Source organism: Phoca vitulina, unplaced genomic scaffold (genome assembly GCF_004348235.1).
Source record: "Phoca vitulina isolate PV1807 unplaced genomic scaffold, GSC_HSeal_1.0 scaffold2, whole genome shotgun sequence".
In the NCBI taxonomy this organism is placed as follows: Eukaryota; Metazoa; Chordata; class Mammalia; order Carnivora; family Phocidae; genus Phoca; species Phoca vitulina.
The window spans coordinates 96,885,665-96,902,679 of NW_022589705.1; the positions used below are offsets into that span (position 1 = coordinate 96,885,665).

General features: G+C 59.1%; 1 protein-coding gene across 1 annotated transcript in view; it reads left to right on the forward strand.

Annotated features, from left to right (window-relative positions):
• Positions 1-5,653: 5,653 nt before the first annotated feature.
• CHD5 (chromodomain helicase DNA binding protein 5) overlaps positions 5,654-17,015 on the forward strand; it is a 59,556-nt gene continuing 48,194 nt past the window's right edge. Inside the window, 2 exon segments of the mRNA XM_032394927.1 lie at positions 5,654-5,822; positions 14,680-14,807. Coding sequence (XP_032250818.1) covers positions 5,744-5,822; positions 14,680-14,807 — 207 coding nt within the window. The 5' untranslated portion in view covers positions 5,654-5,743.

Here is a 17,015-nt window from a genome sequence, read left to right on the forward strand (position 1 = left end):
AGAGCGGTTATAAAAGTCCCAGATTTTAAATTAAGTAAACATGCACAAAACTGAATTTGTGAACAGTCACAGTTTCTACGACTCTGCAACGACCTGTCCCTTCGGCCCCCAGCAGGGGGAGCTGGAGATGAGCAGTAGTAGAGCTTCCAGAGATGGACATCTGTGCATCTCCCCAGGATCGCAGCCTTTTCACGGGGTGGGCGCCAAGGAGAAGCGATCGAGGGACAGGTCATGCTGAGGAGATGAGGGAAAACGTTGCCGTGCCCAGGGAATGGTCCCTTCTGTGCCATTTGGGCCATGGCTGGATTTAATGTCAAGTCGTTCTACAGACATTAATCAGGGCCAGGCGAAAGCAGGATTTTGTTGCCTCGCGCGCAGAGGCTAGAGATCTGTGAAAGGTTACTGAGTTGTAAAGAAGTAATTGTCGCCAACCGGAAATCCAGAGGATTTGAGAGCGACTTTGAAAAGAGACCCTGATGCCTTATGGTGCCCTTCTGAAATCTAAACAATTCTGCAGAAATGTCTGCATTTTCTTAAAATTACAGTGTATGAAACCATGTTTTTAAGGTTCGCCCACAGCTAATTTCCACACCTGAAATTCTTGGGCTCTGCTAGCTGCGTCGCTGGAAATTAAATGTTGGAGTCCTACCTTTGCTCCAAATTAACATTTGGTGCTCCTTGGATTGAATTTAACATGTTGAGTCTTTGCAATTTCATTTGTGGTAAAGGCTCTAGCATTTTCTATTTCTATGCAAATTTCTTGTAGCAGAATTGTTTGTGTGTTTCTCCACCCTAGGGCAAGGAGAGGTTTCTTTCCAATGTCACTGAGGCATCAGCTGGTTTCTGTCCCTTACCATGATCATTAACTTTGTTAGTAAGTTTATGACCTGGGTTTGCAAATTGTACTTGTTTGTTGCATCGATGTTCACCTGTGGTGATTTTTAGTTTCATTGTAAAAATATTAACCCTGGGTGGAAATTAGCATAGAAGTTTTTCTTTTTTCTTTTTTTTCAAACTACTTCCAGGTTTTTAAAACTTGTAATAAAATTGAAACTCGTTGGTTTTTCTATGCCTTTTTGAACTCTTGTAATTGAGTTTTGATCACATTTTATATTAAAGTGGCTAACACGTGGCTACTCTCACTGTGGAAGGCTTTTTTTTTTTTTTAAGGATTGGCATGTTAATCTATTTGGCAACATTGTTTTTCCTACTAATTGCTGTTTCGTTAAGCCGGAGAAGAAAATGCATCCTTCATTCCCATTCTCTCTACCTTTGTTGTGCCTCAGCGAGATTCTGGAGTTGGTCATAACTGAACTGTCCGTGTAGAACTTACTTCGATCCAGAGCCGAAAGGGTAACTTTGCAAAGATGATTTTTTCTGACGGAAGCTTTGTAGCGGGAAACCTGAATTACTTTACACCCATTACGCTGGCTGCATCCAGACCACATTTAGACCACTTTGCTTTTTAGCTCTTGACCTGCCTGCCTGATGGCAAGTATTCACGGCACAGGAAGAGAGTGGGTGGGTCACGGAGAGCTTCAGGCTGAGGTGTACGTTCACAGAGGTGGAATAGGGAGGTGCTATGGTCTAGTTCCTAGCTGATTCTGGTTACCAACACCATCTCTCGGCTGAAGGTTTAGTATTTGTTGTTCTTTCAAAAGCCTCAGTGACCTCCACCTTTCCCCATGACTTTCACTGGTGAAAGTGCTTTTTTCTGAGTAGTGTTATCCTCGCACCTCTTTGGGAAGAGCCGAGTGTTGAAATAACGTGGATCTTATCTTCACCAGTGGCACCTGGCAGAGGCGTTCAGAAACGCTTGTGTATAAGAAGGATGGAGCAGAGTGGGGGAGTTTGAGCGTATCAAACATTTCTTAAAAATTGATAAAAATTACAGAATTCTCTGGAGTATTTAGACCTCAGCCTTTTTAGAGGACACTTGATTTCTTGGAAGGTGATGACTGGTTCTGTCCCTTGGTAGTCACATTAACCTCCGGAGAGCTTGGAAATTGGCTTTGGCAGCCTGCTTTCATTTCCTTTAGTTGCTGTGGTCCTTTCCGTGACTTCGCCCTAAACTTATCAAGTGTTAGAAGCAGAGCGTGGTCAGGCTTTCCCCGTGAGGGGGCATACACTTAAGATGTGTGGGTCATTGAGGAGACGGCAGATTCCGCAGTAGCAAGGGGAGAGACCTCCCCTTGGTAGCCTTGGACAGAATGGGGTTGGCTGGGGTCAGAAGCTGGGGAGAGCCTGGGTGGGGTCCTGCTGGAGGTGTGGGCTGAGTTGTAAGGAGCCTCTATTCTTTGGGGTAATAAGCTGTGGAGGTTACTTTTGGGAAGGGAGGAAGGTAAGGAAGAGGCCTGGTCTGTGGGATTTGCCATCCCAGCAAGGAGGTGGTGCTGAAGGAAGCAGGTAGAAGGCTGCCTTTTAAGTGATGCCATTATGCTGCTTATCTCAGGGAACCAAAAACTAAGGTTTTGTAATCTAGACATTTCCCTATCTTTCCTATCTTTGGGAGGATCTGAGAATTCACATTCTTTTTTTCTTGGCTATTTCTGGCCAGGCTAAAACAGTCTGTTAATGCTGTGCTGACCAGCTGAGTTAGCTGCTCCTGTACCGAGAACCCAGAAAGAGCCCATAAGATGACTTATACAGGGACTTTCTCAGGTTCAGGGCCATGGCCCAGAGGTCTGCCTTTCTGAGAAGCCCCTTCCTCATCCCCAGCATCCCCAAGTGATTTGGGTTCGGGTGGGGCACGGCCCGCATCTTGAGAAACAGGCTCCACGTACAAGGGAGATCTTGGTGTGTAGAGGATGTTTGCCATTCACTTTAGAAGATGCTGTGATCCTGCCCGCGATGCAGTCCCAGGAGCAGGGTTCTGACCTGCGTGGCTGCTGGGAGCGGTGTGGGAACAGGGGCTCACTTCACAGAGCCTTGAGGTGGTCACGATGGGGCATGTTGGTAAAAAGCGGACCTCAGGCAGCATTGAGGGCTGCCTGTATGAGAAATTCCTGTAACCCAGGGATGGAGACTGATAGGGGTGTGTGTGGAAGATAAACCACTTACTGCAACTCTGCTCTTGGAAAAGCAGTTTTTCCTTGGTGCTTTCATAACCAGTATATTTAAAAATACATATTTTGATTTTGAATTGTCCCTGGGGTGTAATTCCAAGCTCTGTGATCAGCCAACAGGAGCATCTTGCCTCCTGAAACTGTAACTTTACTGATGGGCTTATTCTCAGCATTGGAGAGTTCACTGAATTTTCACCTTTTTAGGGACTGCTTTTAACATCAGACCTTTTAAGTTCATTGTCACTATTGTTAATAGTTGGCAATAATCAGAGCTCTCCTTTAACTATTACTGGTGATTTCTAGTCAAAAATCCATTTGTTTATGCCGTTCCAGGGTTTGCTTCGTTTTGCTTTTGGTCAGTAAGTAGGGTGACTGAGCTGCAGCTGTGAGCAAGATGGGAGGGCCAGAGAGGATTAGGATTGTGAGCGCCTCCACTCCTTGTTGCCAAGTCAAGCAGGTGGAACTGTTCTTTCTTGAATGATGTCTTGACTGTCTCAGCCTCGCCTTGGCAGTTGGACCCAAGGTTAAAGGTGTGTGCCTGGGGTGGGGGCTTTCTGGTGATGGGAGGTACTGTAAGTCACAGTTTCTCTCGAGTGGGACAGAAGCTTTGGAAGTGTCCTGACCTCTTCTGGCCATCTGGGGGGGGGGGTGGGGGGCTGCTGAGGGCTGGACAGGTTTGGTGGCGCTTAGGGGTTTTTCCTGGATGGTTAACATTCAGAAAGAATTCTGGAAAGAGCAAGGCAGCCTTGCCAGGGACAGTGCCGGCCTGCTAAAGCATGGTGATCTGGTGCCCCCATGGCTAGATGCTCAGTGGTGTGAAATACAGCCTTAGTCCCGAGAAGCCCTTGGCTTGCTTAGCCCACCTCCCTGCTGCCTTTCCCTTCACCCTTGCAGGCCGGCCTGCCTTGGGATGCTTCCAACCTCTCTCTCTCTCTAGTGTGGTTTAAAAGTGATCTGGGAGATAAAGGGGACTCCCAGCACCCTGCACTTTGATCCAGGAGGCTGGACAGACCTGCCTGTGCCCAGGAATGAACGAAGACCAGCTTTTGTTCAGGGCTTGCTGGAAATTCATTTGGATGGGAAGGGGGAGGGAAAATTTGCTTCACATCTTTCCAACTGCCCTAGGCCATCCGTGGCCTTCTGGTCACAGCTTGGATTCATCATGGCTTGGATCGTGGTCACCTCGCCAAGAGGTTTTGCTTGGGGGTGCCCTCACCAGGCAGTCACAACTCGCCTGGTTCCCTAAAGGCCCCAGGAAAGGGAGAGTCTTCTTGCTGATGTCAGGATGCTAGCGGTTACTGGTGAATGCCTGCCAGGATGGGGCAGATGTTCAGCCAAGCCCAGAGGGGTTGGTGCCAGCGAGGAGACCCCAGTACCCCCCTTTCTTGCTTCCTAAGTCAGGCAGACCCTGTGGGTCCCAGGCAGCCACATGGGTCTCCAGTTGTTTCCCCCAAATCTATCTGGCCCGAGGCAGAGAAGTAAGGGTACCCTCCCTTTATTGGCTCTTCTTGGGTTAGAGAGCTGACCATCCTAAGGGCCACTGAAACTTTGATCTTCTCAGAGTAGCTTTAAGACCTCCTGCAGCCCAGACTGGCCGCCCTCATTTAAAATTCCAGCCTTGCTCCCAAGGGCTTCGGCCTCCATCTTCACCTCAAACAACTGAGGGCTGTTGGCGGAGGCTCCTTACTGCTCTGCGACAGGTGTCGCTTCTGAGCGGGAGTTTGGGCACAGAGAACGCAGAGCCGCATCACCCCCAGGGGCTCTGCATGTGTTTACACCGGACCCCGCCTGGAGGGGCGTTTTGGAAGAGGGCACGTGGGCGGTGGGAGCGTGGTGCCATGGGGTGAGGGAGGAGCCAGCCTGCATGCATTTTTCTGGAGGAATCAGACCCGGCCTCTAGATCGGCCCTTCCCCAAGTGCAGAACACATTTTTCTTCTAATCTTTCTAAAGGGCCGAGCCGGGTGCGGGACGGCGAGGTTCTCCGGGCACGTGAGCAGAGTGCCGGAGCTCGCGGCTCGCCGTCCACGGACCCCGCCTCTGCGCCCGTGGGGACCCCGGGGCAGGGCGCCTTCCCGGGCGGCGGCGCCGTAGGCGGCGGGCCGGCCGGGGCTGCGCGGGGGCGCGTTCCCCGCCTCCCACTGGGCCCGGCTGGCCCGGGTCCCCGCTGCCCGCTCGGCCGTCGGGTCCCTGGGCGCGCGGGCGCCTCGACGGCTCCCCCTGCCGGAGCGCCGGGTGCGCCCCGTGCGCCCGGGGCTCAGGACTAGTCCCCCCAACTTGTTCTCCGCTGTTAACTAGTCGCGCTGCCGGAACGATGGGATGGGGTTGCCACAGCAACAGACTGGACGTCACAATCCGGGCATGTGTGCCGCCCCCCCGCCGTGCCGCCGTGCCGCCGGCGCTGCCGCCGCCACCCTCGGCCGGCTGCGGGACTCGGGCTGCGGGGCGCGGTGGGCGGAGCGGCCCGGGCTTTGCGGGGAGCGGGGCGAAGGCGGCCGAGAGGAAGGGGGTCGAGACGGGGGGGTGGAGGTTTGGGGGGGGGGGGGGGCAGGCGGCCGCCATCTTCTCGCCGAGGCCGCCTCGCCCGCCGCGCGCGCCCGTCCGGCCGCGCACGGGTTAAGGCTGGCACCGCGCCCGGCGGGAGGGGGGGCGCCCACCTCCCCTCCCCCCCGCGCCGGGCATGCGGGGCCCGCTGGGCACCGAGGAGGAGCTGCCGCGGCTGTTCGCGGACGAGATGGAGAACGAGGACGAGATGTCAGGTGAGCGGGGCGCCGGCTGGGCCCGGGGCCGGGCGGCGGGGGGCTCGGGGCCCGGCGGGGCCCGGGGCCGGACCGGCGGCGCGCAGGAGAGGCGCCCGGGCCGCGGGGCTGCGCTCCCGCCCTGCTGGCGCCGTGCGGCCAAGGGCGCGGGGCTGGGCGAGCGCCGGAGCGCGGGCGGCCAAGGGCGGGGTGCGGTCGGGGCCCCCCGGGCCGCGGCGCGGACCAGGCGCCGGCGGAGGAGCGCGGGGGGCTGCGCCGGGCGCCCGGGGCTGGGAGGGGGCGCGGCGCCGCCGGCTCAGCCCCGCGTGCCCTTGAAGGGGGCGGGAATCGCGCTCGGCTCCCGGCGCCGCGCACCCCGCGCTGTGGACCCGCGCCGCGCGCCCCTGGCCTCGCGGGGGCAGGCGGGACCCGGCCCCCGCCGGTCTCGGCCCCAGGGCGCGCTGGGTGGGGCCCGGAGCGGCTCGAGGACTGGCCGTGCAGGGGGACCCCGCGAGCGCCTTGGCTGGGGCGGTTTCCCTCCAGGCCCGCGAGGGCTCCGGGCCGGGGCGCGCGGGCTCGGACTCCTGCTCCCCTTCCCGGCCGCGGGGTGCTGGGACCGCCTCTCGCAAACACTTTGCCGGGGCCGCCGGCGCCTCCAGCGCGAGATCGCCCGGGGAGTGGCGCTCCCAGCCCATCGAGCTTTGGCCACGGGCCTGACGCCTAGGGCCGCCGCCCCAGCCCCTTGCCGTCCCTCTCAGAATTCAGCATAAACAGGGCTTGTGCGTCAGGGGTAACCTTGCAAGGATCATTCTTTAGTTAACTGCTCACCATTTGTTTGGGACGGTTCTCCTCCTGGCACAGCAGGGCAGGGCCTCACCCTGCCAACCAGCCTCCCTCCCTCCCTCCCTTTTGGGGGACTCTTCTCAGCTTCCCGGCACCAAGTCTGTGGCCCCTTCCGGGCTCCTGAGAGACTTGTGGGAGGTCCGGGGGCCCTCCTGAGCCCAAGAATATGCTCTCTGGCCCCAGGAGTGCCTTGGAGGGAGGGCGGATGGGGCATTCTGCAGATTGGCACCCCCAACTCCTGTGTGCAGGGGTGAGAGGGGGAGGACCCAACAGGCAGCAGCTCCCCAGGCTGCTCTGAGTCTTCCTGGAGGGGGGATTCCCACCAGGTGGCCCCGCCCACTAGGGGGGCCTCCTCCCCACTTGTTTGCTTGCTTTGACACTGTGACTAGGACTCCTCCAGAGCCTGGCCTCACTCCGCCTTTCAGACAGTCTGGCCAAGTTTGCAAAGAGCCTGCTCCAGTTAGGGGAGTGGGGGTGAGGTGGCCCCTTATGGGAGGGGTTGCTTGGACAATAGTTGACTGTTAGATCCCTGGATGCAAGGAATTAGGCCCATTTCCTGGGAGGGAACATAGAGGCCCAGTAGAGACACTGAAACCCATGGCTGTTTTCTACCCAGGAGGCCGGCTCCTCCCTAAGCTGTTCTCTGGCTTCCTCAGTGATTCCCAGTGGTGCTTGGGGCGTGGCCCCTTTGTGGCACTGATGGGGCAGTGGACAGCTGAACATGCATTAACAGACTTATTTCTGGGTCTTCACTGAACCCCTGATGGGGTCCCCTGTCCACTTTCCCCACCTACTCCAGCTCTGCCTGACTGTCAGGGCTCAGAGCATGGGGAGGGTTGATGGGCACCTGTCTCACTCTATTTGGGCGGGAGGGGTTCAGTCTCTGTCAAAGTCACCTGCTCACTACCTATTCTCCCTGCTTGTGCCCATTGTTCCAGGGCAAGGTGGGGAAGAGAGATGAGGTTGACCCCAGGGCCTGTGGGAGCAACCCCAAAGCCCTGCAGAGAGGCGGTCCTGCTCCAGCCCCGCTGGTCTGGGGATTGCAGCCTCATCCTTGTGCAAGGCTAGATGTCCTGAGCCTTCCCAAGCTCCCAGCTCCCTCTCCATGTCCCTGCCCCAAGGCTCTGTCCTCTGCCTCTGGTCCACTTCATAGCCTCCTAACTAGACCTCGCTGACCACCCTCCACTCAGTAGCCAGGGTCACCTTTGTCAACACAAATCAGGCCCAGGCTCCCATTGCTTGGATGGATCGATGAACTCCTATTCTATTCCACCTGCATCTACCCCACCCCACCTTGCTCCCGAATTGCAACCACACCGGCCTCCTTGAAGCTTCCGGGCCCCCCAGGCTCCAAGCTCCATCCTGCCCTTGAGCGCTGGCTGTGACCTCTGTCTGACCCGCTCTTTCCCCTGTTCATAGCCGCCTCCTTGCTGTCCTGTGGTTCCAGCCCACACGTGTCCGTGGGGAGGCCCTCCTTACCTCCTGCCCAAGCGTGGCCCCACCCCCCAGGGCCATTTTACTGCTTTATTTTCTTGGCAACGCTTCCTACTCTCTGGAATATTGCCGCCAGCTTACTTCTGTGTCTCCGGGCTCCCCCCCCGAATGTGACTCCATTGATCACCCGCTAGGCCTGGCACCCGGCACCGTGGGTACTCAGGAGATGGTTGTGGTCTCCGTGTCTGAAGGCGGGGAGTCCCTAGCTCACCCCTGGCCTCTGGGCACGGTGACAGCTTCAGCCCAGGCCTCGTGTCTCTCCCCAGGCGCTGGCCAGCTGGCCCCCTAGCCCTCCATCACAGCTGCTCTGCGGCCCTCGGCCTGAGCTCATAGCTGTCACCCACTCGGACCTGAGGCCAGCTGGTTCCAAAATAGTGCAGTTTGCGGCCCGAGGAGCTGTTGTGTTGGGAGTGCTCACGCTAATTTTTAAATCTGCAGCAGTTGGACTCATCTTGTCAAATCTTTCTTTCCATTGTGCCCCACCCTCCCCTCCCCCCAGCGGTGTTCTTCTTCCCCACACCGGGCTCCGTGTGGCCAGCACTCGGCACTGAGGCAGGTGGGCGAGCCTGCTTGGAGGAGGCAGGGTGGGCGCCTGCCTCCCCGGCTCGGGGCCTGGCAACTGCCAAATCCCACTGGGAGTGTGTGTGTGTGTGGGGGGGGGGCTGGTCAACGTGAGGGCTCCAGGCTCAGATGGATCCTGGCTCTGCCGCTTGTTAGCTGACTGACCCTGGGCACGCTCCCCAGGCCCTCTGCCTCAGTGTCCCCACTGGTGGAATGGGGATATAGCATCCGCTACCTCACAGAGGGTTATTGTGAGGACTAGTGAGACAGTGCCCGTGGAACATTTAGGTCACAGTGCCCAGCACATAATAGGTGCCCAATAAACTGTGAGTGCTGTAATTAGCACCATCCAAGGGGGGCAGTTGACCTGCCTTTCCCAAGGAAATGCTTCTGAGACTTGCACCCTCATCTAGTAAGCTGGGGGCGTGGGAGCCTGGGCTGGAGGAGGGCTGGGAGTGTGACCCCCGTGCTGGGGCTGGAGGGAGAGAAGGGGGGGCTCAGTGTCCCCCCGGCCTTTTCCTTAAACTTCCCGGACTGGTTGTCCCCAGGCCATCACTTACAGCCAGAGGGCTGGGCTTCCCAGAGCTGGTGAGCCCGGCCTCTCGCCTGGCCAGGCAGTGTGACCACTCTGACCCCAGAGTCACTTGACTGGCCCATGTCCCCCCTGCCCAGAGGACTGGCCCCAGTCATGTGAGCATTTTAGGTTTCCTGGCCAGGAGGGAGTGATAGCCTGATTCTCAAGGTTCACGCCTTCTTAGCTAACCCCACCCCGTGGGGAAATGTGGGTTTTGGGGTTCCCAGGGAGCCTGTATTTAATACTGTTTGCTGGGAAGAGGGAGGCAAAGTCACCAGCATGCTTTGCCCAGTGCCTTGGCCTGTGGGATGGTCACTTCATTCCAGACTGATCTATCATTTCATCAGTTCATTCAGTCACCAAGCCTATGAATCCACTCACCCATGTATCTACCCTCCCACCTAACAGCTCTTCATCCAACCATAAAACCAACCAACCAACCAACCATACACCCACCACTCACCAGCCAGCCATCCTACCCACTCTCCATCTTCCTTCCTTCCTTCCTTCCTTCCTTCCTTCCTTCCTTCCTTCCTTCCTTCCATCCACTCACCTCCCAACATAGATCTGTTGAGTATCTTCTCCAAACCAGGTACAGAACATAGTATGTGGTCTCTAACTTACTGGGGATTTTGCAGGTAAAACTTTTGAGGCTTTCTCCCTTCTCTTTGGCTCTGTCCTTATTTCTCTCTCCCTGTCTCTTTTTCTCACTCTGCCCCCATGTCTGTCCCTCCGTCTGTCTCTTTCCAAGTCTGTCTTCCCTGAGTGCTTGGCTCTGCTTCTCTCTCTTTGGCAGTCCCTTGCTTTCCCTCTTTTGCCTCTGTCTCTCCCTGACCCTCAGCTCTGTCTCCCCATCCCCTCCCTCCTTGCTTCTCTTTCCTCCTCCCCGCCCATGCTTTGGGTTTGCAGGGGGGCCTGTCCCTGCTTGCCCTGGGTCCCTGTCCTCCTCATCCTCACTCTCTCCCTGGCCTCAGTCCCTTAGGGTAAAAGCCTCATTCTCTCTCCCCCCGCCCCCCACCTGCCTGCCCAGAGTGCTCAGAACCGATGCTTTCTTTGATGAGACGCCAATGAGGTGATGTCTGGGTTTTGTTAATGTCATAAATAAATTACTAATCCTCTCTTGGGCGGGAGTACTGACCCCCCATTATCAGCAGAAGGCCTGCGGTGTAGGGGTGTTCCAAGGACTGATGGGAACCTTCATCTTGGTGCCCCCCTTTGGCCAGCCCTAGAGAGGCCTTGAGAACCCTAGGCTCAGCAGTGTACGAACTGGAGACCCCCACCCTTTGCCACCCTTTGGGGCCCTGGGCTCTACCTGCCATCACCGAGCACTTACTGTGCGTCTCACGACTTCTAATTCTCCATCACCCTGTCAGAAAGGCATTGCTAGGCCCATTTAAGGATGAAGAAATAGGCTCATCTGGCAAGGGATTGGGGGCAACCTGCCAGGAAAGGGTGGTGGTTTGAGGTCTGCACTCCCCTGTCCCTCCCTCCTCCTGGCCACCAGGTGATCTTGTCCCCTGCTAGGTGGTGGGTTGGAGGTCGAGAACAGAAGGAGCCTCCTCTCCAAGTCCCAGAGAGGATGGTGGATGTTGGGCTGGGTCCCCATTGCGGGCAGATTGGCCTGCCTTTCTGGACCCTGGCAGTAGGACTCTTGTCCCTGCACCTGGCTTGGGCCCCCAGATCCTTCAACCACCCTCAGACCAGAGGACCTAACTTCTCCCTCCACAATCACATGTTTTCCTTTTGCTCTGATCACCTTGCGTCCGCAAAGCTCCCTGGGGGGCTGTGTTCTTGCCCAGAGGAGGGGGCAGGAGCTAGGCAGAGCAGAACCTGCTCTGGGGCTGAGCATATGGTGGACGAGCCCTCACCCTCTGAGGGACCCTGTGGGACTTTCCAGACCAAGGGCCGGCCTGGGTCACCTTGGTGTCCCAGGGTGAGGCCCGAGCTCAGCACACAAGCCGTGCGTGCTGTTTAAGTGCCTGCTAGGTAAATGTGGGGGGAAGTCTGAATTCTGGGGGGGACCTTGGGTGCCTGGAGAGGGGCAGGGGTGAGGACCACCTGTCCGGGCCCCACCCTGGCTCTGCCACCTGCTGGCTGTGAAGCTACGTGGGTAAGTCAGGAGCCCTCTGAGCCTGCTTCCTTCTCTGCAAATGGGGGTGATGGTACCACCTCTCAGGGCTCCTGAGTGGAGTCGATGAACTGATACAAATTAACATCCGCTCTGAGCGTGGCGCAGGTGACGCGTGGGTACTTGCGCTGTGAACAATGCGCTACCCTGAGAGAGACCTGCCCAGCTCCCTGGGGCTACAGCTTTCAATGGCACAGTGAGGCCAGCCTGGGGGGTCCCCCAGGGCAGAGCCGGGGCCTGTGCAGGGAGCCGGGGAGAGGGCTGTGGGTGAGCTCAGGAAGAAGCAGCAGAGGTATCTCTCTTTGCCCCTCTGTCTCCACCCTTCTGTCCCCCTGCCTGTCTCTGGTCTCTGAAGCAGCTCCCCCCGCCCCCTCCCCCCGGCCTGGAAGCTCAGGAGGTAGCGGAGATAACAAGGCTAATGGGTCCTAATTATAGCCCAAGTTGGATCGATGGAGTCTCGGGCCCTGGAGGGGCAGGGCTGGTGCGGGAGGGCACTGCCGGGTGGGCCAGGGGGCTGTGGGGACGGCCAGGAGGGTCTGGGAGCTGGCGGGGCAGGGAGTCCTGGGGCTGCTCTTTCCTGGGACCCTCACCCCAGGGCGAGTGGGATCCCACCTTACCCCTGACTGTGTGCCCTGAGGAGGGGGCACAGGGCTGGGGGCTCTGGGAGCCGCTGAGGGGCCCTGGGCAGGGTTGCTTGGCTGTGACTCTCCAGGTCTGGTTTTAGAAAGCTCAGAGGCTTTTGCAGAAGAGGCAGGAGGGGGAGATGGGGCCAGGGTGAAGATGGGTGCGGGGGAATCAGGAGGTGCCGGGAGGGTGTGGTGTCACAGAGCTCAGCCCTGGGGTGTCCTCAGGGCTCCCAGGATCCGTGCAGGGACAAGAAGGGTCTGTCAGAGATGGGGAGTGGGCAGGGTGGGGTCCCTATCCTAGTGTGCCAGCTCTGGAACCTTCCTGGAGGAGGGATTTAATCAGGCAGATGGCCCTGGGCCATGAGGTCTTCTGGGAATAGAGGGGGGGGGGCTCTGTCCATGGGCAGAGGGTCTGGGGCTTTATCCTCTGAGGCTCGTTCTGGGCGTGGATTAGGGCTAGAGTGTGGGGCATCCCCTGACCCCCTGCCCTCTGCTCCAGGCAGATAACCTCCCGTAGCCACCTGTCCATCCCCTTGTGTGCTGTGCTGGCCAGTCGGTCTGTCGTTGACCATGTGCTCAGCTGGCCTTCCCAATCTGGGGGACTGCCCCGCTGGGGGGACAGGGGATTCGGGGAGGTGGCAGGAGGGAGAGGGCCCCTCCCGATTGCAGCAGCCCGAGCCTCTTATATAATCGGAGCTGGGCATTGCCAGGGTGCAGGGGTGGCTCTGCCCAAGCAGTCTCCCTGTGGCTCTGGGGGAGGTGGAGGCAGGGGTGGGGGTTGGCAGGTGTGGACAGACAGCTCCGTCACCACCTCCGGACCCCGCCACTCCAGGATGACTCTGGGGGTCCCCGTGCATGTTTTCAACTGGTCTGAAAAATCCCTGCCCCTCCCGTGCGAGGGCTAAGAGGAACAGGACAGGACAGGGTTAGCTCAGCCTGGCTCCGCTCAAGACCTGGCCCGCATTAAACTCAGCTTTGGGCTGCCCCCGCCCCCCCCCGCTCGGCCCTGTGTGCCATAGCCCGGGCCGAGGCCTGGCAGCTGTGCCCCCCGTGCCAGCCAGGACCACTGAGCCGGCCGCCTCTGCAGCAGCTCCCGGTCCTGCCGGGAGTCCCTTTCCATACCTGTGTTTGCCCAGCAGGATGGGCAGGGGACTGGGACTTGGGCATGCCCTGCTGCCTACCCCCACGGACTCCTGGGGGGCTGTACAACACCCCCCCCTTAGGGGGCCTCGGGGCCTCTGGGTGCCCAGACAGTGGTGCCCCTGGTAGGGAGGTGGTACGAGTGGGAACCGGCCCTGCAGGGCCCTGGGGTGTGGCCAGCGGGTCACCAGCGCCCTCTAGCTGCACCCAGAGTGAGGCGATGGGAGCCACACGAGCCTGGGGACTCCAGGGGACAGGGGCCCCAGGCAGGGCATGAGGGGGACCTGTGTGGAGGACAGGAGGCCGGATGTTGATGTGTGCCAATGCGTGTCTGAGCTCCTGCGGTGGGCATGTCCGCACTGAGCTGCTGTCCGGCGGACACGGTCAGCAACAGCGGTGTGTGTGGTGGTGGGCTTCCTGTGCCAGGTGGGTGGGAGCTCTGTTTCTTTGAACTTGATTCAGCAGGGACGCCCTTCCCCCTTTCCCGATGAAAGTCTCCTGGGCGCCCTCCCCAGGGTCGCGGGGTGGCAGACCCGCTCAGGCGGAGATTCCCTGTTATGTGGCCCCCCAGCCCCCACAGGGGTGGAACCCCAGTTGGCTCTTCTCTTTGCTCCCCCGGGCACAGGGAGCCCGCTCCTTGTTGGGGGGGTGGCATGAAGCTCAAAGCCAGTTGCTTCTTCCAGGACAGTCCCGCTGCACACTCACACCTGTCCCGCTCCCCTCTTGGTCTTGGCCTTTTAAATTCATGAAGGAGGGAGGGGAGCTCGGGACTCGTGGCCGCTTTTGGAAACCCACGTGTGGCGGATGCAGCTTCTCTGTGGAATTTCACATCTTCCTGGGTGCCCAGCCGGAATGGGTTTGGCATCCTGCGTGTGTGACTGGGGGTGCGTGTACCGTGTGGGTGTGTGTGCGGTTCGGGCGGGAGAGGCCATGTGGTCTCTGATCCCCAGTAAGGGGGGAGCCTGGCGTCCTCCTTGTTGGTCTCCCTGCAACCGCCCCCCTCCCTCCCCGCCGTGTGGCTCCATGTGGTCCTGGCTGATGTGACCCATGCGTCCCCATCCGCCTGCGTTCACAAGCCATCTCCCCACCACGCTCTGGGCCTCCGGAGGGCAGAAATGGGCCCCGACCCTTCCCTGGAGCCCTCCAGAGACGGCTTGGTGAATCTGTGCGGCTGCTTCCTCTCCGGGGGGGCTCTTCATTAGCTGCTCGCTTTGGCTCAGAACATTGTTTCCGAGCACCGTCCTGTCAGGGTGGGTGGTTATTGTCCCATTTTACAGCGAGGGGAGGAAAGGCCCAGGGAAGTGGGGGCCTGGGACACCGCCCGCCTGAGCTGGGACTCCACTCACCGGGTCTGGGCTGGTGGCTCTGAGGGCTTGGGAGGAGGCCGGGGCCCTGTGTGCAGGGAAGGGGGTGCGGAGGAGGCAGGTGGAGGCCTGCGGGGCTGGCTGCCCCACTGGGGGCCTCCCTGAGGGAAGTGGCAGAGTCATCCCTTCCCACTTCTGCCTCTTCCAGAAGAAGAAGATGGGGGCCTCGGAGGCTTTGATGACTATTTCCCTGAGGAGCCCGTGGGCCTTCCCAAGAAGAAGAAATCCAAGAAGCTCAAGGAGAACCGGTCCAAAGGGAAGCGGAAGAAGAAAGAGGTGCGTGGGGGGGCCCTGCTGGGGTCGGGCCAGTGGGGGGAGGGGGGTCAGGGCCCCGAGGGGTCTTGGCTGCTCTGCTTGGGCCTGCGGGGAAAGGTCCCAGCTGCCCAGGGGGTGTCCTGAGAGCCGGGTTCGAGTGCGAGACTCCAAAAGCGGCCTGTGCAGACTTTGTGCGTCGGATCAGAAATGCCCTGTCCTCTTAAGCGGGACGTTCCAGCGTCGTTTATCTTTATGCCACAGAGCATAGATAGTTCGGGGCAGGCAGAAGCCCGCGATGCAGGGACAGACCTTCTGGTTGAGGCTTTGACGTGTCGTCATCACCTCCCAAGACCTGAGGCTCTGTGGACATTGTGGGGGGACGTGGAGTCTAGGATCCTGGGGCCTCGTGCTGTACCCTGTGCCGAGGGCAGGAGCTCCCAGCACAGCCCCCACTCCAAGCGTTTCTCTCTGGCAACTGCTTTCACGGGCACTGGACCTGGATGGGACACCCAGTGCGCTCTAGTCCTTGGTCTCAGGCCTTTGGGCAGGGTCTGCCCAGTTCCCAAATGCAGATGAAGGACCACCAGGGGTGCCCCAGGCAGGGCTGAATGCTCCCTCTCCTTCCTGGGCACACAGTGCAGCAGGACCCTTCCCTCCCCACCCTGCCCTGGCCAGGTAGGAGGCTAGAGGTGGGCCGTGTCTGTAGAGTGGTGTGGCCGGGGCTGGGGGGGGCATGGGTTCACGGCTGGGAGGGCCAGTGGTGTCCAAAGCCGGGGAGGGCTGGTGCTTGCCTCCCCTCTACCCAGTGCCAGGCTCACTCAGGTCTCGCCCCTCCCTTCTTGCCCGGGGACCTACCTGACGATGTGTGTGTTTGTCTGGGCCCCTCTCTGTGTCTCCCTCTGCTGTTTTTGCCAGAGCTTGGCCTCTGCCTCAGCCACCCCTAGCTCCCTCACTCTCTCCCCTCCTCCTCTCCATTTCTCCTTCCCCTCCAGCCTCATTTCCAACCTCCACCTTCTTCCCTCCCCTCACTTGCTCACCCTCTCTCCTTCCTTCGGCTTCTCCCTAGGGGTAGAGGGCCGGGTGGATGGGAGGCTTGCAGATGACCGGGTGCCACCTGGCAGGCCCCCAAGGTGACCCTTAGGTCATTGCTGCCCCCTCCCCTGTACTCCTGAGAGCCTGGCTTGGCCAGCTGTCAGATCTTAGAGGGTTTGGAGCGGGCTGTAGCCAGAGAGCAGCATCTTGGCCCCCTGCCCCCACCCGTCCGTCTGCGCCTACCTGGGTCCCCAGGTCATGGGGAGGGGGATTTCACCCTGTGCTCCCCATCATCTCCAACCAGGTGGCCCCAAGATAAGGCGGTCGGTGGAGGCAGAAGAGGGGCTGCGGGGTTTTTTTTGGTGGGGTGGGGGTGGGGGTGGGGACAGGCAGCAAGTCGCGGATCATGATTTACATAAAACAACCGGGCTGTGGCCAGAACCTGAGCATATGTAGATGAAGCTCCTTGTCAGGCCCAGCGCAGGAGGGAGAAATGATTTCAACCTGTACTGCAGCGGTTACCATAGCAACCAATTATTCAGTGCTAAATTATAACTGTTTATAACACTCGTGAATGGGAAGGCTCATATTTCATTCTTTCTTTTTCCCTCTCAATCTTGAAGGACCCCAAATTGAGAATGACCAACTCTCTGAATCCTCCCTTTTGAGCGTAAATGCCTCCTTTATCGGGAGATGCGGTGTGTGTTGAGCGCTGGGTGCAGAGGGAAGGGAGAGAGAGATGGGAGGCCCCGATAAAAGGCATCCGCAGAGCTGGGGAGGAGGAAGGGCGGGCAGGGACTGTCCACTTGGGGTCCCTGGGGCCTGCATTGGTGGCATGCTGTGGCCTCAGTGGGCCGGGGGTCAGGGCAGAGAGCCCTTCCTCTTACCCCCAGCTCCGCACACGTGAAGCCTGGGCGTGGTGTTTGAGGCAGCAGATGGATTCGGTTAGGGACTCGGAGTCCACTAAGACTCTTTGACCACGAGATGCCTCCCTTGCAGTCACGCCTGGGGCGGCCACAGCCCAAAGGACAGCATCAAGGTCAAAGCCCCGACGTGTTCACAGCCCGTGGCGTGGCTTGGGGCTGAGGTTGGTTCAGGGCTTTATTAGGACGGTGTTGCTCCGTGTCTGTGTCTCCTTCCCTGAACATGGCTTGGCCCCAAACCCCTTCTATAAGTTCCAAGATACTGAACCGGCTG